The sequence below is a fragment of the Ambystoma mexicanum genome, chromosome 10 (assembly GCF_040938575.1).
Source record: "Ambystoma mexicanum isolate Mex_15411 chromosome 10, UKY_AmexF1_1, whole genome shotgun sequence".
NCBI lineage: Eukaryota > Metazoa > Chordata > Amphibia > Caudata > Ambystomatidae > Ambystoma > Ambystoma mexicanum.
The window spans coordinates 748,169,419-748,195,151 of NC_090932.1; the positions used below are offsets into that span (position 1 = coordinate 748,169,419).

At 41.6% G+C, this 25,733-nt stretch overlaps 1 protein-coding gene across 1 annotated transcript in view; it reads left to right on the forward strand.

Moving 5' to 3' along the window:
• LOC138491710 (arylacetamide deacetylase-like) overlaps window positions 1-25,733 on the forward strand; it is a 200,339-nt gene that overhangs the window by 89,650 nt on the left and 84,956 nt on the right. The window contains exon 3 of the mRNA XM_069618392.1: window positions 18,897-18,966. Within this exon, the coding sequence (XP_069474493.1) occupies window positions 18,897-18,966 (70 nt within the window). The remainder of the gene's footprint in view (window positions 1-18,896; window positions 18,967-25,733) is intronic.

Consider the following 25,733-nt stretch of genomic DNA (forward strand, 5'->3'; position numbering starts at 1 on the left):
TTCAATATCATCCTTTTTGAAATAAATCAATAATTTTCAACAAGCGTTGCTCTCTTATAGAGCTCCATTAAATACAGGCTGTGCAATAAAGGCTGTAAAATGAGAGGTACATCTGTCCTCCGAGACTGAGGTAGAGAGTGTTGCTGGTTGATTCATCTCATCATTGTTAAGTAATGACCAAAGGTTGCGTGTCTTGTACTTGCAAATAATTTTTAACATTTGGTCCGCGTCGACCTGTAGTCTCTGGGCTTTAGAGGATAATTGCCAGTTTGTATATTGTTGTTTCCTTTTTTTTCCTTAAAACTACTCTCATCCCCTCCTGCAACCGATTCAATTTTTATTAAGTTAGCTCAATACATTTATCTGGCATCTATCAACTCCTTATTATAGCAGTGTAGTCTTTACAATTCGAGCTTGGTGTTGCACTTGAAATTCCAGTAACACCTAAGAGTAGTCCACCCCCTTCTTCTTCAGGGTTAGGTGGTTTTAATATTTGGCTGTGATTGATGGAACTTCACTGGGATACATTCTCAATGTATTCCCTCCCTGGGTAGTCTGCACGGTTTCACTCATACCCAAATTGGGGCGTTCTTGTACTTCCCTCCAACTTATAGTTAAAAGATGATGATCGCTATTTTCCATAGGTGTTACATGGAGTTTGTCAATCAAATTCATCATATTCCAAGAAGTAAAGTAATAATCCAGGTGTGCTTCCTGGTCCCCTGGGCCCACGTAGCTCTACCCGGAATATCACCCTTCATTTGACCATTGAGCATAAAGAATCCCTGTTCTTTTAATTCACTAACCCATATTGCAACCTTTTCATGCATGGAGGATGTAGGAATCGCCTACCCCTGGTTGTCTACTCAGTTTATGTTAAGTTTGCCACAAATCGTTATGTAAGGATTGTTTAGACGAACATAAGAATCATCAATTAACGATGTTACACAATTGATAAAACATTCCTCTCCAATCCTTGCAGAGTATCAATATAGATTGAATATTACTATTGTCTTAACAATACTGCAAGTAGACCTCTCCCAGTACAAACATATAATTTGTAAAAATAGATTTGGATTTTGCACTTCAGTCACCATTAGCCCCTGACATGATTTTACCAATGTCACTTGACCATAATAAGGCCTACCCGCCAGACCTTTTTGGGCGGGATTTAAAAAGACCATAAAACCATCATCACATATTGGTTTGGCTCATATCTAGGTCTTTTGCAGGCATAGTATGTCAACACTTGAGGTCCAAGTCTTCCTCATTAAAGAGATGAACAAATCCTCTCGTGTTCCAAGTGCCCAATTGCAAGTGGCTACATTCCTGCTTCCTAGGATGTTACTTGCCACGGGATGGAGCAAAGTACCCAGCTAGCCACAACCAATCTTGGTTCTTGCCTTTAGATTCTCCTCTGATAATTTCCTCTGTCACTTTCCTCTCTTGTTTTGAAGAACAATCAAATGTCACCTTTATCAAAGATGACAATCTTTTTGAGGAAGTTGATCGTTGGTTGCTCACAAAGCTTGTAGTTATTTAGCTTCATATCACCTTCTTATCAGTCTCCAATGAGGATCTCTCTTTTTTAGATGTTGTTTTTGTTCAAGAGAGGCTTTGTCAGTGCCTCTTCACTTATTTCTAGACCCAATGGTAACAAGTCAGGCGTTGCTTCCAATAAAGTCCCTCTCACTAGCAGGAATTCAAATGTAAGATAACCCAATCTAAATGTATCTCATTAACAAATTGAACAATTTTGATGTCCTCCGATGCAATGTTTCGTAATTTAGGGGCACAATGCAAGAGCTTTAAATCATGTGCTCGATTTAGAATTAAACCATATTTGTAGGGTAATAATCTCGGTATTAGTACTGTAATTCCGGATGATGTTCTTACTTGATTATTTAAAGAGGGATTTTTCTTCGCACCCTCCAGCCGATCCAAAGCCCCTTTCAAGATGTTTGTACTTAAAAGATGGAATTTCCGCGTAAGGGCATGTCTCTTTTCTTCCACAGTTTGAAAGTGGACATTTGTCATTTCCAGAAAATTATTGGCTGCAACCTGTTTGGAGACCTCAAAGGAGATCTTTCGTTGTTATCATGGCGAGGGGAATCATTTAGAGGGTTTCCATGGTCAAAGCTATATAAGAGGTCCACTATCTTCCCTTGATCTATATTCTCCTCATCCTAGTGAGTCATAAAATTCAATAAAGTCGATATTCCTAGATCTTCAACTTGATGATTAACAGATCGCCTATTTGATTAAATTCTAGGTTGAACAATTTGACAATCTCTCTTGTCCATGGGGGGGTTTAAGTATAGTCACTCCACTATATCAGGAAAGCAGCGTAGAAAGACTGTCAGGACTCTGTGGACTGCAATAACTGCTCAACTCAGCTGCACAACTCTGCTGCGTGCTCCGTGCTATGAGGGAGTTTAAGTATAGTCACTCACTTATCTCAGGAAAACAGTGTAGAAAAACTGTCAGGACTCTGTGGACTGCAATGACTGCTCAACTCAGCTGCACAACTCCGAAAGTAACTTTTTTCAAACTCAACATGCTGGTATTTTTAGTCTTTATTTATTTATGTGTGTGTGAATACCTTTATTCAGCGTAAGCCATTTCAGTTACAAAAAGAGATGAAATACATTGAATGGATAAAACCACAATAGACATTACAAGATGTTAAATATTGGGTTCTAAAATCAGATTAAACAAAGTAATTCGATAATAAAATTGACATAATAGTCAATGCCAGTGCATGCTACGACACTAAAATGTTCAAGCTGCCTAAAATCCCCCTACATGTCCACGCTTTAACTAGGGTGAGCTTTGTACAATGAGCACGATCTTGGGCCATTAGGCAAAAGAACCTTATCTCTTCTTAGCCAGGCTCTGTGGGTAATTTTACAGACAAAATAGGCCACACTCAAGTCTGAGGACTGCTTACACAACTGTATAGCGTCCCCGAATGTGAGAACACAATGTAAACAGAACAGAGGTTTCAGATACGTAGCTCTAAGATCTTTAAAATTGTCACACAGTAATAAAAATTGAACCATTGTTGCCACACCTGTATCACAGAGTGGGCACACAGAATTTTCTGTCCCAGCCCAGTTTTTAGTAAGGTCACGCACTGGTAAAGTACCAAAGTGTAATCGCATATACAGTGCATGAGCATAAGGTGGATTAAGTATGTCCAGATCATTTTGAAAACCCTGGGTCTGTTTTAGATCCAGATACAATGGACCCATCTCAGGGCCCATGTAACTGTCACAGCCCTCATACCTCTGAAAGGCTTACTTCACCCTTGCTTTTGCACTGTTGTCCATTTGGCTAGGATTTTGTCAGGAAGTAGAAAGACCCAGCCGGGCTAGCCATCCTTGAACATGGGCCATCCATGCGATCTTTTGCCAGCCCCCCAGGGATAGCACATGATTCAGGGTCTAGCAGTATTTCTCTAAATGCTGGTTTCCCCACACCCTGACCCAATACATCACAGACCTAATTTCTATTTCCTCGTCTATCGGTGGGAGGTCACACTCCAATCGAGTTGTACTACTTGGTGTACTTTGAGGGAGCAGGAGAGTAGACTTCAGAACATTGTTTTTGGACTTTCTTATGATGATGAATCGGCATTGCCCCATATTTCGGCTCCATACAATGGCTGATGCCATAGCTTGGGCCTGGTAGAGGTTAAGTGCCAGTTCTACAGCCCCCCTGCCATGTCTAGCATGGAAGGCCTTGACCGCCCCCACTTGTTTTCTGAAGCACTATGTTTGCCTTGGTTACCTTGTTCACACAAAGCCCCCCACTTGAGCACCGGATCCCCAGGTAGTTGTACCAGTCCACCTCTAAGGTGCTGCCATTAATTTGCAAGTTTAACGGTTTTACCTTCGTCTTTTTGATGTGAAGACAATTGCCTTCGTTTTTATGGCGTTGATCTCTAACACCAACTTGTCACATTCATTTTGAAAAACAGCCAATGACTGCTCAAATGAGCTGCACAAGTCCACAACACACACCATGCTGTGAGGGGGTTTAAGTATAGTCACTCCCCTCTCTCAGGAAAAGAATGTAAAACGATTGTCAATACTCCAAGGACTGCAATGAATGCTCAACTCAGCTGCACAACTCTGCGGCACGCTCCGCACTGTGAGGGGGTTTAAGTATAGTCACTCCCGTCTGTCAGGAAAACAGTGTAGAAAGACTGTCAGGACTCTGTGGACTGCAATGATTGCTCAAATCACTTGCACAACTCCAAAAGTGCATTTTCAAAATCAACAGGCCATTTCTGACTTCTGCTGAATTGCATTCTGGCATTTGTAGTCTTTATTTATTTAATGTATTTATAAAGCATGATACAAAAGCCTGTGGGCATAAAGGCGCTAACACAGGACAAACAAACGCTCACACAACATAAGGGGAGTCATTCAGAGACCATAGTACTCATGTCAAGAAGCAGGTTAGCAGAAAAGCCTGGAGGAAAAGTCGGGAGGAGGAGCATTCCACAGTACAGGAGCTGCATGAGCCGGAAGGACCCATGAGCCATGCATGACAGTTTAGCGTGCGGGATTATCAACAAGCAAGTGTTATTAGAGCAGAGGGTTCTGCGAGCTGGAAGCCAAGTAAGATGTTTAGCCAAATAAACGGGACCTTGTCCATAAATGCATCGATGGCAGATGCAATGGACCCTAAACCGAATGCGCTTGCTCATAGGGAGCCAATGTATGGCTCTGATGCCAGCAGACACATGATCTGTTCTGAGAAGACCTTCTACAATGCACACTGTATTGTTCTGGATGATTTGGAACCGAGATAGGTACCAACTGGAAATGCCTGACAGGAAACTAGCACAATAATCGAGTCTAGATCCTATAATGCCGCATGCCACCCTGGCACAGTTGTTAACCTTCCGGAATGGCTGTACTTCAGCAAGCAGCTTCAGATGGTATGACGTGGCCGCCACCACGCTATTTGCCTGAGCCCTCATTGACAGGTTCTGATCCTGGGTAACACCCAGCATTTTTAGTTTGGGTTGCATTTTAATCAGACTCCCAGCCAAATCAAATTGCTCATATCCTTTCCCTAGTTTCTTAATTTGGGTACCAACCACCATGAGTTCGGTTTTGGCGTTATTTAGTGCTAGCTTCTTATTAACCAGCATCCATGTTTGGATCAGTCTGAAAGTGTTATTTAAAGATGTGGAGTCAACATCGTGGTCACCCGACAGTGGCACCAGGCACTGCGTGTTATCTATGTAGTTTGCACAAATAATGCCAGCAGCGTACAGTTAGTCAAATAGTCAAATAGGGGGTGTGTTAACATATATTAAGTAAAGTAGGGGACAGACCGGATCCCTGGGGCACCCCACATGAAATCAGGAACTCCTCTGAAAAAGCGTCTTGGACACAGACTTTGGCCTTTCGCTCAGATAGGACAGAGTGTACCCATTGCACTGCTTCCACTGAGAAGTGTGCTGTGCTACAGAGTCTCTCCACAAGGATGGTGTGATCAACAAGATCTAATGCTGTGGAAAGATCTAACGGAGCTAGAAGCACTGTGTCACCCTTATAAAAGATGTTTAAGATGTGAGATTTAAGATTTAAGAGGGTAGACTCTGTACTATGTGCCCGGCGGAAGCCGGATTGTTTATGTCCTAAGCTTTGAAATTGACATAAAAACTCTTATATTTGTTGTTGGGCTATTTTGTCCAGAATCTTGAGAAGAAAAGGGACGTTAGTGAGTGACCGATAGTTCCCAGGCACATTAGCAACCGAGGTTGATTTTTTTCTCAATGGGTATATCCAGGCCTTTTTAATTGAAGCTAGAACAGAACTTTACCTAATGGAGGCATTAATACATATGGTGATTACTAGGACCAATTGAGGACCACACTCCTTGACAGTCAGGGCTGGACAAATATCTCCCTTGCAGTTCGTAGGATTCAGCTGCCTAAGAAAGTTTGTGAGATGCTCATCGCTAATTTGTTGAAACTCATATTTGGGTGTTTCACACTGGTGCCACAATGAGAGGTAATCAGGAGATTGCCCTGTTCATGCTTGGTTTTAATAGACATGTCCATTTGAATATACAACAATTTATCACACATGGTGTCTTAGATGGTCTGACTCCACAGAACATACTTTGTGACCTGCGATGGAGTAGGACATGGGTCCTCCACCTCTTTAAGAATCCTAAACAATTCCTTTGAGCTTGATTCCGCACCCTCAATCCCGATGTTATAAAAGCATTGTTTGCAAAATGGCATTTGTATGTTTTTTTGTTGCTGCAGTGTATGTGTTTTTTGTCTGCAACGGCTTGTGTTTTTTGCCATTGCTTCATGGCTCTTACCTTTGCCATTTTCTAACTTTTGTATCTCAGGGCAGTACCAGTTTTTTTATTATGGTGGGGTTTAAGCAACCTAGTTTTTATTGGTGCTAGCATATTGACCGCCTTGTCAAGTGTGTTGCCAAAGGCCATCGCTAGTTCTTCAGAAGTATTCAAATAGTTAATATTGTCCAAAATGCAGGAAAGAAAAGGTGTCATTGCCATGGGTGATAGCTAACACAGGTTTCTATATGATGTCCAAGGAGAGGTGAACCTCTGAAGGCTATTTATAGACAAGTTCAGTGAAAGAACCCAGTCCAGGATTCTCCCTTTCTTGTTGGCCGAAGAATTCACATGTTGAGAAAAATCTGTCACCCATTGTCAGCTTTACACTTGAGACCTGCGAGTCTGCCACATCATTAAAACCCAAATTGAAATCGCCATAATGAGAATCCTAGAATTGGGCTTCCGGTTAGGTAAGATCAGATCATTTACATTCTGAAAAAAAGTCTGGCATGTTCTGAGGGGGTCTGTAGAGGAGTAAGATGTTCACTGTGGTAACAGAATTCATTACCAGTTTTGTCCATAGTATTTCGCACTCTGCAATTGTGATATTCTCTAGTTTCCTAATCTACAGGGAAGAGCGAAAAATAATAACCACACCACCCTCTTTACCCAGCAACTGGTCAGTCCTTAAGAGGCTAAAATCATCTGGAACAGCCAGTGTAAGAGCAGGGTCTGCTGCGTCATGCAGCCAGGTCTCAGTAATAGCACATACGTCTATTTAATGTGAGGTAATGTAATCTGGTACCTCAGAGGAATGTTTGATGAGGGATCTAGTGTTAAGCAACATTCATTTTAAGTCCTTAACAAGACCAGAGACCAGAGACAACCCTGTCATGCACATCCCCTGGGTTTGCTTGCTCCGCAATTTGAGTAGATTGGATATGGCCCATATTGGGCGATTGCTCCTACAACGGCTCCGTCATGCAGATTGGTACTACTTCGCGTCCTAAATTCTGCTGAGCAAGACCCCCAGCCAAAGAAGAATCATTGGCACCTTTCTGACCCGAACTCAAGCTCCCCAACTTCCCTCCTGCGCTTTTTCTAATGGGCAGCCGGTCTATGTCAGGACATGGGGTTGGGGGTCTAACCACAGATTGGGCCTCACACTGTAGTACGTCCTCTCGCTCTTTTTCATTCAAGGTGGAGGGAGTTTCCACAATTGAAAACATTTTGCCTACCATATTTCTATAAGGATTTATACATTTGTGCGATTACTTTTCTATGGTTTGTGTAATTTTCAAGTTATCGTTATAAAATAGAGCAATAAGAAAGCCAAATATGGGGGTGAGAGGCGAAAGGACGAGAGGGCAAGTGAATATTGACTATTTGCCTTGGATGTGCCAAGAGATGTGGCAGTCCTGCAGGCTGGAGGGGTTATTTTCACTGGTTCTGGCCCTCTGTTGATTCTTAGGGCAGGATACATGGGAGTGGACAGTGTCAGCCCCCTTTTTTCAAGTGGCAGACGCAACCCCTGTTGGGTGTTTTTAGAGGCCAGCATTAAAAAGAGTTTTCATGCTCAAGTGTTTTTCTACTAGGATTTCACCCCAGGTTATCATGTTTCCAGTGCAAACGCATACCCACAAGTGTTATTAAAGCACACGTCTCCTGTTTGGATTTTGTTTTCCTTGGAATATTGCATTATAAATTGTTGGGTTAAAAGGTGGGCACCTTTTATATCTGGCCAGCATAGTTATTGGAAATTCTCCTATCGCAGATAATTTATCATGCTTGATTAGTATTTTTGAAAGGCAACTGCTCATTTGTCTTGTGCACTTTCTTCTAAAAGGAAAGAACAATTGGAATTCAATTTGCATATTTCACTTTAAGATATGTTCATTTACTGTGCGTATATTAATGGGTGGCAGCTTTTGATTTTTGCTACGGGGCAGAGATTCCCACACTGAATGACGGGAGGGATCTGTACCTATCCCCAGCTCGAAACAACACATTTTACATTACATTTTGATGCAGGAATAGGAGGAAAGCCATATGTTTTACAGGAAGGTCTAATAACATCTCAACTACAGTCGCCTAACCTGCTGAGTTGTCTTTGTAGCATTTGGCTATAGGATCCACTGCTACTCTCGCACCCGCAAAACAGTTTTGGCCTGTCCATCTCCTCCTATGAAAGGTCAGGTGGTGCATTAATCAGGCCCCCTTCACATTTTGAAGTAAGCGGCACGTGCTAATTTTGCAAGAGGCATGCTAGCACGTCACCAAGCCTGAACCCAGCAGGTGAGGAGACATAAACTCTACCATAATCTATGATCTAAGGTCTACAATCAGTGAAAATGATATCTGAAGAATATGTAAACAACCAAAGGCAATTAAACATATGACATACCCAGTGAATGAAATAATCCTAGTATTAAGTGGGGTGCAATTAATACTGCTCTGCGGGAGTACTAGGATGAGTAGGGGCTAAACCGCCTACTCAGCCCTCACACTGCTACAGACCAACAGTGATTCCAATCATAAATGTGAAACAGGCACAGTAAAGAGGTATAGCTTGTTTTCCTTTTGTGGTACCGTGGGCAAAGGGCAGGCTATACTCTTAAGAGGTGTGTGAATGCGATGACAGTAGCAACCCAAACAGCAATGGTACAATATTGAATCAACAGTTAAGGTGAATAGGTTCAGTGCAAGAGAACCCTTGATTCAATTTGTGATGTCAGCAGTGTGCTTGGGGGCTTCACAGTTAAAGTGACATAGCTTCCAACATCCAAACACATTTCAGGTGTTTTGTTGCATTACATTGTCACATTAACTTCACTTCAACAAAAGTTTTTTTTTTACTGAATTTGAAGGGTTTTGTTGCACTGAACGTAGTCACCTTATTTGTCCTTTAACTCAACTTATTTCACTGAATGTCATGGGTTTTGTTATGCCTACATCCCACCACCTGCAATTCTGTCTTTTTTTCTGATAACGTAACTGATGACATATCCATTGTTATCAATATGTGTTCTTCAACTTTTGCAACATGGGGTTTATCAAGTGTTTAATCTTTATTGTTTTCCACTAGAAAGTAATGGATTACTAATGGTGTACTAGGACGAAGAAGAGGGTGATGGTAATGCAACAGATTACTAATATATGGGCCTCATTACACGGAATGCGGTAAGGGTTTACCGGTACCGGTAAGGGCACCGGTACCGGTAAACCCTTACCGCCTTACTACAAGGTCCCTTTGCGGGACCCGACCTTTACGGCTGGTGTAGACCAGCCGTTAAAGTTGGGACCCGCAAAGGGACCTTGGTGCTAATTATGGTACCGCAATATGCGGTACCGTAATTAGCTCCTTCCCCATTCCCAATCAGCCCTATGGGGCAAAAATGGGAATGGGGAAGGGCCATGGAGAAAGGGGGAATTACCGCCCCGCCAACCTTGGAATGGGGTGGTAATTCCCCTTTTTTCCATGGTGGTACCTGTATGGTACCGGCGGCAACCATGGTGCTAATAGCACCATGGTTTACTGCATTCCGTGTAATGAGGCCCAAAGTCTTGAGACAAGGAAGAGAGAAGTGGTGGCAAATGCAGACATACTGATGAGGTACTGGGATGAGGAATAGGACGGGGTGGGCAGTGGCAAACTTTGACGAGGAAGAATAACGTAGGAGCAGTGGGGACTGTGAGCTGGAAGAGTGAGGTGGGATATTGGAGGACTTTGATGTGGAATAGTGAGGTGGGAGTAGTGGAGGAGTGTGATGAAAAAGAGTGAGGGGGAGCAGTGAAGGACTGTGACGAGGAAGAGTGAGGTAGGAATAATGACATGGATTAGCATTGGAGTGCAGAGATGAGGAAGAGGGATGTGTGGGTAGTGACATGGATTACTATTGGAGTACTGGAGTAAATAAATAATACTGGAGCAAATAATATTTGTAAATATTACAGCTGATCACTAGCAGGGTCATAGGAAGCACAAATGTGTTTGGTTCCTACTTGTTTGACCGCAGAAGACCTTTTGTCGAATATGAATTTCAGTAAATGTTACCGTTCATTCCTTTATAACACTTCAACCACATTCATGTCAAATCCATGTACATAGTGGTTTTGTCCCAAAAATGCATAGCCTTAAATGTACATAAAGAGCTGAAGTTCTATTAATGCAGCATGAGCTATTTCGATGCACGGGCTATACTCTGCAACTTAAACTCCCAAAGCTGTTATTATAAAGTTCGGATGCAGTGCACAAATGTGTACACTTGGAAGAACGTATTTGATTTTACGGAAACGTTTAGCACCCTTCTTTCCAAATCTGATCTGATGCCCTACGCATTGCACAGTGATAAAGAGAATATGCCTTTGCTCAGTTGTGTATGTGCATGCTGGGTAAGATGGAACACATAATCAATTAATGATTTTAGCTCTGAACCAAATCAACTGGGTTCAATGATGCCTTGCATCATGCACAATCGAAATAAAGCCAACTGTGTCTGCATTCTCAAACAAACATAGATAATGCATTTCATCTGACTTTATTTAGTGTCTCTTGCATAGTGAAATGCCCTGCTACAAATATACACATGTACCAGGTTCAGCCACATATGCCTAGTTGCTTCCATCATATGACATATGCAGAGCAATATGCATACCTGTAGCCTGCACTTACCCAGGGTTGGAACTTTATATGCCCAAGTATGTCTCAAATGTTAGATAAACTTTAACATGATAAGGTATTCTTATCTCATGGCATACATTTCACACCTCACCACATGTCTGTGAACCACAAAATTCACTCAGGACACATAGCCACAGGAATAGATGTACTGCAATTCATGTTGCTTAATCAAGGTGCAGTCAATTCAAAGAAATACATGTACCAGAGTGCAACCTTTCTTGGTAGTACTGCAACTTGCAGATTTTCCCTATTCCATTATGTACTCTCTGTCATTCATGCAGATGACACACTGATCTATTTCAAGTATTGAACCTTTTCTACATCAGTACAGACACGTCCAGACAACCACATGTCCCAGAAAGAAAACTGAGTTGATTGGAGCAGGATCGCAAAGGGTTTCCCTTATTCCAAAATACATATTACTCATTCACTTGACCTCATGTGCCATTATGCACTCCACACAGTCATATGTGTCCCAATGCATTTGCTCACTCAGGAGAGACATGCCCACATGACTACATATTCTGCAAGGGTGTCTGTGAAATACAGACAATTGAATTATCTCCCCAGGCTTTCCATTGCTGTCATTAGACATGGAAACTGCCTCAATTCAAAGTGAGAAAGCAACTGTCGATTTCATTCATGATGTTTTTCTCACCAGCTACCATGAAAAGTAAAGGGTGCACCTATGAGATGCATGCAGTCGCCTGCTCCCCTAAGAGACAGTACCCTACAAATGGCATAGAGGTTCACAAGCAAGCACCAGGAACACCCCTTAGTACTGGCCTAGGGACTGGGTTATAACCAACTTTAAATGGGTTAACAGGAAATGCTGGAAGGCCATTGTGTCAAAAATGTTCCATTGTAAACAGCATATTTAGCTTTTCAACATAAATTAAAACCTTGGTTTATTCTTTCAAGAATATATTTATTTTAAATATAATATTCATATTGTATAACTGTAGGTAGAAGCCCATTGCAGAAGCCACAATGATTTGTATGTGCAAAGTTTTAAAATATGGAATACATCACTGTTTAAATTCGTAATAATTCAATTGTTTTCTAATGTAGACTTTGGGCAATGCTGCTTGGCGCTCCAGTGCAGTCCCTGACAAATGAATTTCTTATGTTTTAGCCCTACATACATGATTACATGGGGTTAAGGGGAAGTGTCCCAGGAGACTTGGTTTAGCCATTTGGAGTTGATAGATGAATGTATCCATTATTATGAAAATACATTAGGTTCACAGAACAAAGGGCCATCTGGACTAATATCCCTGAGTTAATGAGATGGCCCCACCCTTATGGTGTGCCCATTTCAAGTGAATACTCTTATAAAGAGATCGTTAAAATTCGACCTCGGCTGAATATATAGGAACTGATTCATGGAATATTTGCCCGGTTCAAAGTGACTTTGCACTGCTCAAAAATGACTTTGCACTGCCGATAAAAATCCTGGAACCGTGCAAAGTGTATTTTTGTGGGGGAAAATAATGTTGTACTGCAAACAGTCAGATTAGGATCAAGAGGTAATATTAAGGATAAGGGAAGAAATTGCACTCTGACGAGGGAGTGACGCATTCCATGGCGCTTAGCAAACAGGGCAACTCGGGCCCATTGCCGGTGATACACCATGGCACATCCTTCCATGTCACCTGCGTGGCTCGATCCAGCAATTTGTGCAGCACCGGCAGTCTGCCCTCACAGTGTTCCTTGATACAGGCAAACCACAACTCCCAGGAGCAAGTGCAGTACATCATGTAATATGGATGCATGCACAGTGTGGCTCTCAACACAGAAGGAGTCGCATAAAAAGAGCTGGTGATGATGAGCCTGTGCTCCTCAACTGTCTCTCTGCATTGGGTGGTGCACTTGTTATCGGCTATTCTGCTTTTCCTGTATTCCTGACTTCAGCTTTGCTTACAATAGATTGTCTCGTTTTCTCATTTTGTCTTGAAGCTGCCTGATTACCCTACAGACCGTTTTCTGTGTTTGGAACTGCCGTTGTATTTTCCCGGTCTGCTCTGTTGCATTGGACCTCTGAATAAACTGGATATCAACCTTCTTTTTCTTCTTATTGGATTACCTTTGGATTACCCTTGAACTGTGGCTCTGATCTTTTGTCGTTGGATCTGTTCACCTGGCCTTCTTCACGACTTTTCTTCCTTTTCCACTAGTGTCCGTCCTTGTGCCACCCGGGTCAGTTCCCTTGCGTTCCATCTTGAGACTTTGGTGTCCGCTGGCATCTAAGTCGGGAGGGCACCTCTGGCCTATGGACATTTAACATCTGGTAAGAACGCACATAGGTCCAACAGTCTCTAACATCCTGAATCATGTAGGAGTGGTACAAGAGGAAGTTGGTAGTTTCTGGTTCTCATCGAGTCTACCTATATCCATAACTGTGTCTTTGTTCTCTTTCCCCTGTAGCACCTACTGGTTATTTGTGTGTTCCTGCCTTTTCACCTGAGCCTGTGCCCCACAGTTACATTCAGGTTCTGTGGGCAGCGATCTCAAGAGGAAATTCTCCCCACATTGGAGGCCGCTGCTCTCCATGTTTCTCAACATGGCGCAGCAGCAAATGCAGAGGCATCCTAGGTCCCTACAGATAAATGGTGACTATGGTGGAGGACTGTAACAAAAGGGAAGGACTTTGATGAAGGATAGGAACTGTGAGGACACACTGTGCAAGGAAGAAGGACTGGGATGACGGAGGAGGATTGTGATAATAAACTGACAACTGTGTATAGGAATGTGATGAAGTAAGAGGACTGTGATGACATAGAAGTACTATGATAGAGGAGTGAAATGATGAAGAACGGCTGCCACAAATGATAGTGAGTGTGAAGAAGCACTGTGACAAAAGATGAGCACTTCTATGGAAGATGAGGATTATGATCGAGGTGAGATCTAGGACAAAGGAGAATGACTCTAATGTAGAAGTACTGACAAATGAGAAGGACTGAAGATGGGCCTTAATTCAGTGGAAGTTCTGTGCAGAAGAGGACTATGATGAAAAACATTCAGTGAGAATTGATGGTGATGATGGAGAAGGACTCTGATGGATGAGAAGGATTGTAACAAAGGAGAAGGACAATGATGATGGACTTAAACAAGGAGGCAGACCATGGGAGAGGACTTTAATAAGGGAGAAGGACTGTTATGAAGGTCTGCAATGATGGAGAAAGACTGACAAAGGACTGGGATGAAGAAGAAAGACTTGCAGTTTAGAAAGACTGTTGATGCACTGTAATGAAGGAGAAGGACTATGAAGGAGTACAGTGATTAAAGATAAGCACTTATGTAAGACTATAATGAGGAGGGCTGTGATGAAGTAGAGGGGCTGTGACAAGGACAAAAATGAGGGAGAAGGACTGTTATACTGGACTGTTACAAAGGGGAAGGAATGTGACCAATGTTGAAGGACTTCAATGGAGTACTGTGACAAAGGAGACAGACTGTGATGGAAGATAGGAACTGTGAGAAAAAACTGTATATTTGAAAGTGACAGTGAGGCAGGAGGAAAACTTATGAAGGACTGACAAATGACAAGGAATGTCATTAAGTATCAATACTATGACAGGACTGCGATGATGGATGAGCACTGTTACAAAAGACACGAATTGTGATAAAACACTGACACAAGGAGAGTGAATGTGATGGAAGTTAAGGATTCTAATGGAGTTGGCCTCTATGACAAAGGAGAAAGACTACAATGAAGAAGAAGACGGACTGACAGAGGAGAAGGACTGCAGTAAAGAGGGACTGTGATGCAGGAGAGGCACTATGAGAAGAAAGGACTGTGATAAATGAGAAGTTCTGTTTAAAATGATGGTGATGAGGAAGAAGGATTCTGATGAACGAAAAGGATTGTGACAGGAGAGAGGACTAAAATAAAGGAGGAGGACTCTGTAACAGGGCTGTAATGAAGGAGAAGAGCAGTGATTAAGGTCTCAAGAATGGAGAATGACTGACAAAGGACTGGGATGAAGAAAAAAGGCGCACAATTTGGAAAGATTGTGAGGAAGGGGTCAAGCTGTGGCAAAGGACTTTGATGGAGATGCCCTGTGAAAAGGTAGAAGGACTATTATGAAGGAGGACAGTGAGTAAAGATAAGCTCTGTGAAGAAGGACTGTGATGGAGTGGAAGGGTTTTGACAAAGACCAATGATGAAGAAGAGTGACTGTGAAAGTGGACTGTGATAAAGTAAAAAGAATATCACAAAAGAGAGACGCTGATGAAAGACTGTGACAGAAAATGGGAACAATGATAAAGGATTATCATGGGCTGATGTCTAGGACAAAGAAGGACTCTGATGAAAAAAAGGACAGATGTAGGAAAATGACTGTAAATGGGCTATAATGAAGGAGAATGACAGTGAACATAGGAAGGATGTTGACAAAAGAGAAGTGCTTTGACAAAAACCTACGACAGAGGATGAGGATTGTGAAGAAGGCCTGTAATGAAGGAGGCGGGCTATGATGAAGGACTGCAATGAAGGGGAAGGACAGACAAGGAACTTGGACAAAGGAGAAATACTCAAAAAGTAGAAAGAGTGTGATGAAATAAGAGGGCTATGGGGAAGTAGAAAAGTCATGACAAGGGAGGTGATGGTGATGCCAGTGAAAAGTTAGAAGGATTGTTATGAAGGAGAAGGACTGTGGTGAAGGAGGACAGTAATTAAAGATAAGCACTGTGAAGAAGGACAGTGATGAAGGAGCAGGCGTGTGGCAGAACACTATAATGGGCAAACTCTTTGATGAAGAGCAATGTCAAAGTAGAAGAACTGTGATGAAGGAAGGTGAGAACGTAGACGGTACAAATTAAGACTGTAGTGAAATTGGCTTGTGAGGAAAGGAATGGGCTGTGAGGTAGGAGCATGGACACCAGGAAGAGACTAGAGAAGTAAAATAATGTGTATCTGTTCTCCCAGTACGAAACCCCATTTACAAATACATACCGTCACAAAGTACTCTTTGCCAACTTTCACCCAAAACTAAAAAGAGATACACACAGTTGTGGGTTTTGGTGTAAACATCCAGGATAAACAATCTTTTACCTTTCTCGATAAGTCATTGTGGTAGGAATAACTGACGACTGAAATGTAAGAGTGGTGTTTGCCTGAACATACTTTATGCTTTTAATGACAAAAGAAAGATTATTTTTCGTATATCTGAATTACTGCTAGTGAAAGATTTCTCATCACTAGAACTCTTTGTATGTAATTGGAGTCACACTGCTTACTTTAATGGGGATGCATGAGTCTGCCTCACAGTGCTCTTGAGCATGTACTTTGTTATTCTGGAAAATCAGAAAGCATTTGAAATAATTCCAGATGGTTATTTCTAGAATGGACCTTTCATTTGGGAAACACAGGTACTGCACCTGCCACCCTACTTTAATGTAATGGTCCTGTCCTTTGTTGCATGTTCATTGGACATACCAGTACAATAGAAATATAAAATCAATCAGAATGAATCATACAATCTAGCTAGTGGAGAGTAGTTTGTCTCCCATATTTAGGCCATCTTTATTTATTGTTGTTTAAATATGTAGTTTTATGGAGTCCTAGTAAGGTTCAATCTATGTTGTGTGAGCAGAGCACTAACATTCTTTAAAATGACATGCATTGCCTGGTTTCATTATGGCCACATTTTCAGTATGTCCTGCCCTGAAGAGAAGCCCAAGGCTTAATATAGCAAAGGGATACCATGCGCGTCACAAGATGTGCCTGGCCTACATAGTAATGCAGGGTCAGTAACATTATTACATAGTATGTGAAGGTGTGTATTGGGAAAGTGATAATGAATCGGGGGTGAGTTTAAAGAAAGAGCGATTTGTGGGCTATGTGTTAGGGTTGTTCTTGTTGGAAGAAGGGGATCTCAGAACCTTCCCAAAGGCCTGGACAGTGAGGTTGTGTGTTAGACACACGAGGAAATAATTTCATAGGTGAAGGACATAAAAGGCGAAGGCAAGACTCTCACAATTCCCAATGGGAGCCTTTGGGCTACCTATTTTTATGGTGTCCCTTGACAGTTTCTGATCGATCAGAAGAGTTTTTTTAAGCCATGTGTATGCATGGCTCTATAACCAAATCATAGCATCACACACAAATTCAGGCCCGGCGAGGCATCAACCAAAGGTGCATGACTGTATGAGAGATGCAGTAACCTTTTTGTTAATTAGAAATCGGGTGTTCTGTATGACAGGATAATGTAGCAATTCTAGCCTAGATATGTTTATGTATGGATGATAGTTTTACTTTGCACATTTGTTTTTGCTCTATGAAATTGAGGTTACCTTTGAAGGTTTTAGACGTTTTTCAACTCAGCGAATTGATATTTGGTTTGAGTGTGAGGGTAAAGTCCTCCGGGAGAAGTTTGGCCATTCATTTGCTGATTTGGGGCTAAAGCTTCCCTATATATAGCATATATTTCTTCAGCCTTGATGGGGTAAATGGAAGGCACACTGCGACCATATATGTTTGAATGTTCTTCTCGCAGGTTATGAGTCATTGGAAGCCTTTGGGAGATGACACTTTTTGGGCAAACGCTGCATCATTGGGGGATGTGTGCTGAGAGGCAGTCGGTGGGATCTACACATGTGCCATCTATTTATTTTAAAATATAATATAGCCGAGACCAGGCAATGTAAAAATCTGATAAATTACATGAGAAAAATAAAAACAGAACTGGCAGGCCTAAAAAAACAATGGGAACATAAATTAGTCTGTAACTACAGGGAAAATGCAATTAAAATACATTACACATTCTGGAAAGGTTTGAGAGGGTAGTATGAGGCTGATGGAAAAGAGAGGTAGTAAAAAAACACTTTAGAGCTTTCCAGGTAGGACAAAAGGAGGAATGTAATAAACATGGACTAGAAGTGGATTCCACATTTAAGAGGAAACTGCTGAGAAAGTATTTTTGTAAAATTTAGTGCACCAGAAGATTAGGATTTCCAGACTGAGAATATTGAGTCTAGCCAAAGCTCCTATGCACTGGAGACCTTGAGTTTTTCCGCTAAAGGCATGGAATCCCTCAGAGCAAGCACCTCCAAGGTGAGGCAGTAATGCCTAAACTTACTGCTATAGCAAAAGGGGAACTGGTGTAGCTTAAAGGCAATAGGAGCGATGTGCTCAAAATTACGAGACCCAAAGATATGACAAGTCGCAAAAGGAATATCCAACAGAACAACCTCCTCACCACCCTGTCTTTTAGATGTTTTGTGTTTAGCTGAATCAGAGGAAATGTGTGACAGGCCCACCCACCCCAAGGCATTGAAGAAATAATATTGAGTGGGCTCTTGAGTAACATTAGGAATTAGGGGTGGGATTTGGGAAACCCAAGTATCGCATTTCCCATTGAATTTTCCAAATGATACTTTCGAATACTGGATATAACTTGTGAGCTACATTGCCCAAGCTGTGTGTTGAGAGCTTCAAGGTTGTTGTGCAATGAGCAAATCGGGAGCGATATGACATTTTTTAAAAAGTTGATAAGAAGTTGATATTGAGCAGCATTGTGTTCACTTTGGTCATGCAGAAGTAGTGGATATTAGAAGATGTATCAAAGCAATACAAGGTTGAAATAATACAGTGTTGGATAAATATCCTTGCAGTACACATGTGACGAGATATATTTGCCATATGAAATAGCTCCAAGACAATATTGATCACAGATGTGAAATGATCATTCAGATATTTCTGGATTAAACCTCACACTCTAGCTGCCAGGGAGTAGGATTTGAAGTTACAATGATTTTGAAAATATGCATAAAATCAACTACCAAGTAAAGGAAACGGCAAACACCTGTCTTGTTTAAATTGCAAGTTGTGATTAATGTTGTGTTGAGACGTATGTGGCTTTTCACCCAATTACAGCCATGAAGCCGTACGATCTTCTTTCAAGATGGATTGCCGACAGGCTGAATGCAGTTGTTGTGTCTGTTGAGTAAGTTGTTTAGTGTTCATTAGTCTTCACATATTGTCTTTGCTATTTGTAGTGTACTCATGTTTAACCCGTGTTTTCCATGCACCTTTTTAAACATGTCGCTCATACAGTTTTCTCCATCTACAAAAAAACACTCAGAAATTGGTATTTGTCTCTATTATATATATATTTTTCATTTAAAATACTTGCAATATTGTTGCAGTAGAAACATCCACTAACGGATGTACATCCGTTGGTGGATGTTTCTAGGACCCCTACTGCACAATATTGCAAGAATGTTAAATGAAAAAAGAAGTTTGTTTCCCCTGAAGAAAGTTCAGCCACTCTTGGCATCAAGAACTGAAACATACTATATGTCTGGAATATATGTTTTGTTTGTGACACATTTGTTTTATGATGTTGTGATATGCTGCTATTTTTGTGTCTTATGTATGTTCAAACTGAGTTTTTATGAACATTGAGTGATGTATTTTACATAATGTATTGTTGAGCGAATTTAGGGTCTTGTCCAATTTCTTTCAAAAAGATGTTTTTGGTTATAATAAATTATAAATGTAAATTTGTTTGAGTGTACACTACCTATTTTTTCAAGATATGAGTACGGGTAGACCAGGTAGTGAGGTGGTTTTGTTTCCAGTATTACACACGCAAGGTGTGCATTTTGTTGTCCTATCTCTTTGTTTATGTAGTGGTCAGCATGCTAACAAAACATCGCCTCAATGCGTACACAAGAAACAGATCATCGGTTTTCACCATCTCTTGTGTGCTTATTTCTAGGAAGTAAAGACATTTTACAATGTGATATGAATCAGTTCTTTTTAAATGTTTACAATGTTTATTTATAATGAATTCTTTTAGTATATAGTGGTCGTAATGAGAACATTGCACCTCTCAAACTGAGCAAAGCACATTATCCATACCTATACCAACTATATCAGTTATTTTATAATAGAAACATATTGGGCCTCATTAGGAGTAGGGCATTAAGGGATACCGGGCACTGTTAAGGATACTGGTGCCGGTAATCCCTTACCGCCCTACTACGAGTTCCCTTAGCGGGTCCCTCCTTCAACGGCTGGTTTTACCAGGCGTTATGGACGGGACCCGCTAGGGGACTTCAGAGCTAATAACGGTACCGCAAATTGCTGTACCGTTATTAGCTACTTCCCCATTCCCATTGAGCCCTATGGGGGCTCAAATGGGAATGGGGAATGTTTTTTTCAATGGGGACTTACCGGTCCTGCAAAGGTCGGATTACACCGGTAAGTCCCCATTGAACGAGACTGGTGACGGTACCGTTATTGGAGGCAGCCATGGCGCAAATAGTGCCATGACTACCTCCAATCTCAGAGTGAGGCCCATAATGTCTTGGTGACAGGTCTAGGACACTCATGCTTTACTCTTTTGAAATATACATATGTGAAATGTGAAGGGCACAAATCGTAGCAATGAGGAGTTGTGGCTGCTTTGCATATAATTGTAATTGAAATTGTTTTGTAATTGTAATTGTTTATTTGTAGAGTGCCTGTACAGAAGTGAAGCGCTTCAAGGCAGGTAGGGAACAAGGGGATATCATCATCACGCTTAGGCCTTGAGGATTCAGAATGATCTAACAGCAATAACTAGCATAGTAGGCCTGGGCATTTCTACTAGTATAAGTGTGTGACAAAGAATGCGGAAAAAAAGGCGGGCGATTGGTAGAGGACATACAAGACAAAAAAGGTTGGTCATCAATGCACCTAGGCATACAGGAATAACCAGTTAGGGAGAGGAGAAAGAGGAGGTCAGGTCAGACAAACATGCTAAGCCTAGTACATTCAAGGTCATGCAAGTGCGCAGACAGTATGTGTGCTAGGGGGGGACGGGTACGCCAAGTCCCGCAGGGGCCAGTGTTAAGTGCAGAGTAGGTGCCACTCTCATGGAGCATAGTCCATGTGCAGTAATTCAAGGCAGAGTGCGGAGGCCCAGAGGCAAGTGCAGGAATGACGGTGGAGCCTGAGACCTGTGAGGCTCTGGAGGTGCACCAGGTGACTAGTCAGCTACTAAGCCTCTAGGGAAGAGAACAAGGGAGGGAACTAGGAGAGAAGAGAAGGAGGTTAGCAAGGGAGAGGGAGAGTGGAAGAGAAGAGGAATATCTTGAGGAGTTTCCAGAACTTAAGGAGGTCCGGCTCAAGATGGAGAGAGGCAGGTAGGCTGTTCCAGAGGAAGGCACCTGCCGAGGATCAGGATTTACCCTCAAATCTCCGTTTGGAAAAACTACTCACCAGCAGAGAGTTGGAGGAGGCTGATCGGAGTACTCTAGATGGAGCGTATTTTTGAAGAGTGCATTGTTGGTAGTGGGGGCCCCATTGCCAGAAACCTTGTGGACTATGCAGAGGGACTTGTACTTGATCCTTGCAGCCACAAGGAGCCATTGGAGGTATTTCAGCGCCGGAGAGATGCAGTCCCTGTGCTTGAGGCCAAGGATAAGTCTTGCAGTTCTTTTCTGGATAAGTTGAAGAGGTCAGAGAGTAGAAGTAGGAAGATTGATAAAGAGACTGTAACAGTAGTCCAGTCTGGAGAGAACCAAAGCTCTGGAGACAGTGAGCCTCTGGGGGAAGGTGAAAAAAGGTAGAATACCTCTGAGGAGGTGCAGCTGGTAGTGGGACTTTCTGGACATGTCCGAGATGTGAGAAGAGAAGGAGAGAGTAGAGTCAAAGATGACCCCCAGATGTTTTGCTTCACTAGTAGGTGAGGGTGCAGGACTAAGGGTGGTCTGCAAGAGTGAAAGTGGGAAAACGGGAGCACAGGTCCCAATTAATTACTGTCATTAAGTCAGAGATAATTAGTAGCACGCCAGGACTGAATTTCTGACACAGTCCGGGATGAGTGATGAGGAGGAAGAGGCTGAGGGTAGCCTGAAGGAGATCTGTGTGTCATCCGCAAAACTGAAAGTTGAAGGTGAAGGCAGAGATCATGTGGATCAAAGAGGCCATGAAGACATTGAAAACCAGGGGCAGACAGTCTGGGAGGAGAGAGGAGGAGACAGTCCGGAGGAGACAGTCTAAAATAAAAGGATTGTTGAGAACATAGGAATGGACACTGTTTCAATCAAAAGTGGGTTTTTTTCAATAACGTTACAACTGTACGGAAAGGTCTGATGTAAGAATGACCTTCAACTCTTATGACATTGTTTTCTGATTCGAGACAGGAATTTCAATTTACCAAAATGCTAGTGGTAGTGATTTTGGCATAACCTTCTCAAAGACATCACAGGAAGTACCCTCAAAGGTTTTTTGGACACAGATGAAATCACAGGAAGTGACATCATGGATTCCAAAGATCTACTACAAGGGAACACTCATACAACACATGTTGCTGCAATATCCAACAAAATGTTGTTTAGTTACTAATCATAGATTAAATAGTGTGTTTTCTTGATATACAATGGGCACACATATTATATGCCATAGCCACACCCATTAGAACCAATACAGGCCACTAGCTTACATTCAGAAGCCAGTACAGTCAGATATAGAACTTTGCTGACATTTTGTGCAAGTTATAGCCTCACACACCATGTATATCCAACATATGCTAACTACAACTTCAAAAGCACAGGTACTAGCATGAAATTTAAATGGAGTCCCAGTGTACTCATACTGTCATATTATGCCCTGGAAAGTATTGTTCACTTTCTCGTGACTCAGAGAAGACAGATTAAAAATAAACTAGAACAAACAAACATCTAAAGCAACTTCTACAGAGGTCAATCTTCCTGTTCTTGTTCAACATCTTTTTTTTGTATTAAATTGTTGGTTGAAACAAATTCAACCTTTAATTAGCATACAAATATACAAAAATAATAAAAGAATACATCAAAACACTTCATTCAAAAACATCCGAAATCTTTAAAAAACAGTGAATAATCATAACAATATTCTTAGAAAAAATGATATAATTCTCAAGTACACAAAATATCTAAATCCAGTGCTCTTATAAAACCTGTACTAGCAACCATTGAAGAAGTTGTGCGGTATGCAATTAGAAGGGACCATATAACAGAATTTCCTTCAGCCCATTTCACTTACTGGAATTCATAATATTTCCTAAAATATATGGCATGTAGATGAGAAAGGGCCCTACATTCAAGGACCCAATGTCGGAGTGTGTCCATACCATTTGTGCAAAATCTGCAGCTAGCTTTATCCAAAGGAATCAAACCAAATCGGACAAGAAGTCTCTTAGTCCGTATTGTGTTCCATCGAAAACGTAGGAAGCTCAACAGAGTACCTCTATCCAGGTAAATGCTGATAAAAGGTGCTAACGTACCCAGAACTTTATGTTCACCATGGAAATGTTGAAGGGAACTATAAGGTTGCAGGGATTCCTGTGTTTTAATCCAGTCCCAACGAAACAGTTTAGATTTTACTTTCATGGGGTTGTTCCACAGTTCCTTGGCTGTGCTTCCTTTGTCATCCAAAATACCTCCATACAATTTATAGATTTCCTTCAAGTGCACCACTGCATGATTTATATAGATCTTATTTAGATCCACAAATAGGGAGTTCCCAGATGGACAAAGAAGATTTCTTGCTAATGAGAGAATCTACTAGCATGCTCTTGTCTTAAGGGAAACAATCCCTAACTCGTACCTTATTAGTGCCAATGGAAGAGACATTGGAGCTAACAGTATTCTTTTCCATAATTTTCCTTCCAACAAGGTGAATAGCTCCAAGATCCTCGTTGGGTACACCTCTACATTCGGGACTACTTTTACTTTGTAATAACGAACTGCTGTCAATTGGTTTGCCAAAGTAGAGGCTGTGGACTTAAACCAGGAGGATATACTAGAAATACTTGGGCCAGCATTCACCATGAATCCCAGATATGTTAGGGAGTTGACCTTCTGGATTTCTATTTTATCAATGTACCACATATTTTTAAATCGTGTCCTAAATTTTGTTAACTGAATGAATTTGGTCTTTCCGGGGATAACTATCAAAGAAAGGACTTTCACATATTTAACAAATGCATCAATTAGCCTCTGTAAGCCAACTGTGGTAATGTCGAACAAATGAAAATTGTCCATGTAAGCCAGCCATTTCATTCTACACACTAATAATTTGGAAGAGTCTAAGCCTGCAGATGACATATGTTCTCCAACATCTGCTAGATACATGTTAAAGAGCAAGGGTGCTAACAAACAACCTTGCCGTACACCCCTGTCCACTGGAATACTTTCAGAAAGGGCCCTTGAATTATTCAGATGTACCCTTAAAGAAGTGTCTGAGTAAAAAGCCATTATCAGTCATAGTAAACCCCTCGGTATTCCTCATGATGCTAGTTTGAGCCAGAGCAAGCCCCTATCGACCGCATCGAAGGCAGCAGTAAGGTCAAGGGATGCCACGTACACTCTCTCATATATACCATTCCATGCAAGGGACTGGAGACAGTTCACTACAATTCCATTAAGGGAGGTGCCCATATTGCGCCTAAAACCAGTCTGCCACTTCTCAAGTTTCCCCGATACCGCCAGCCACGACTCCAGATGCGAACGCAAGATAAATGAAAAGATCTTACTATCCGTATCTAGAATCACGATTGGGCAGTAATTCGGAGGATTGGACTTGTCGCCCATTTTAAAAATGGGGACCACGTACACAATTGACCAAGACGAAGGATACTCACCCCTCTTTACAATCTTCTGAAAAAGAGAAGAGAACCTCTGTCCATACATGGGGATCCCCCCGAATAGAAGATTTGAGAATCCATTCAGCCCTGCAGCAGGAGAGGTACTAATCTTGTGCCAGCATTCCCAAACTCTTTCTTTGCTAAAATCGTCAATGTTTACGTCATTGTGATTTATCACACAATTCAAGTACTTCACATTGACCCAAAGGTTCCCCTGCAAAGACTCTCAAAAAATGGGAAACCCACACTGCCTCGTCGACTCCATTCAACTGAAACTCTGGTTAGATGTTGTCAACCACATTTATTATCTGCCAGAAAGTTCTAGCATCTGTATCCTTAAGACAACAGAGCATCATCTCTGCATCTTCCTGCATATGCTTGTTTTAGTCTGTTAGAGCCAGTTGTTATAAAGTTGCTGTACCCTTCAAATCCCTTCTGCCTTGTCCAACTCGGAGATGAAAGGTGCTTTTTTGTAATGTCTGATCGTTTGCCTCATTGTTTATGGGCCACTACATCCTCATTATATGCATGCATATGATTGGTATGGGTATCTCCCAGATGTCCACTCTTCATATGTCCACCCTCTGTTAACAATGATGTGATTTATTTCCTTTGCCGTTATAAAAATGTGATATCTCCATATATCTCAACATCTACATTTGGCCACTAACAACCAGTCATCAAGTCACACAAAGAACATCTCCAAATGTTTGCAGATGACACCTTGATTCATTTTAGAGTTGATGGTGAGTCAGGGATTTTAAGGAACACATCTCAATGTGTGGAATAGCTCCCACAATTGCATGGGAAAAGCTGACTAACCCTTTAAGTGCCAAGGACGAGTATACGCGTCCTTTTTACATAGACTTCAATAATAGCCTTGCACTTTAACGTCAGTGCTGTTGCTAGCCTGCAATGTCATTCATATCACTCCGTTCACGTGAATGTTGTTTTAATAGAGTGGCCCCGCCCCACAATGCTATGAACAATGTACAGAACTTGGGCATTATGCAACACTGTAATCTTAACTTCATACCTTAAAGAAAATATTCTCGAAACATAATAGAACATGTTGTTCATTTTTCATAGAAATT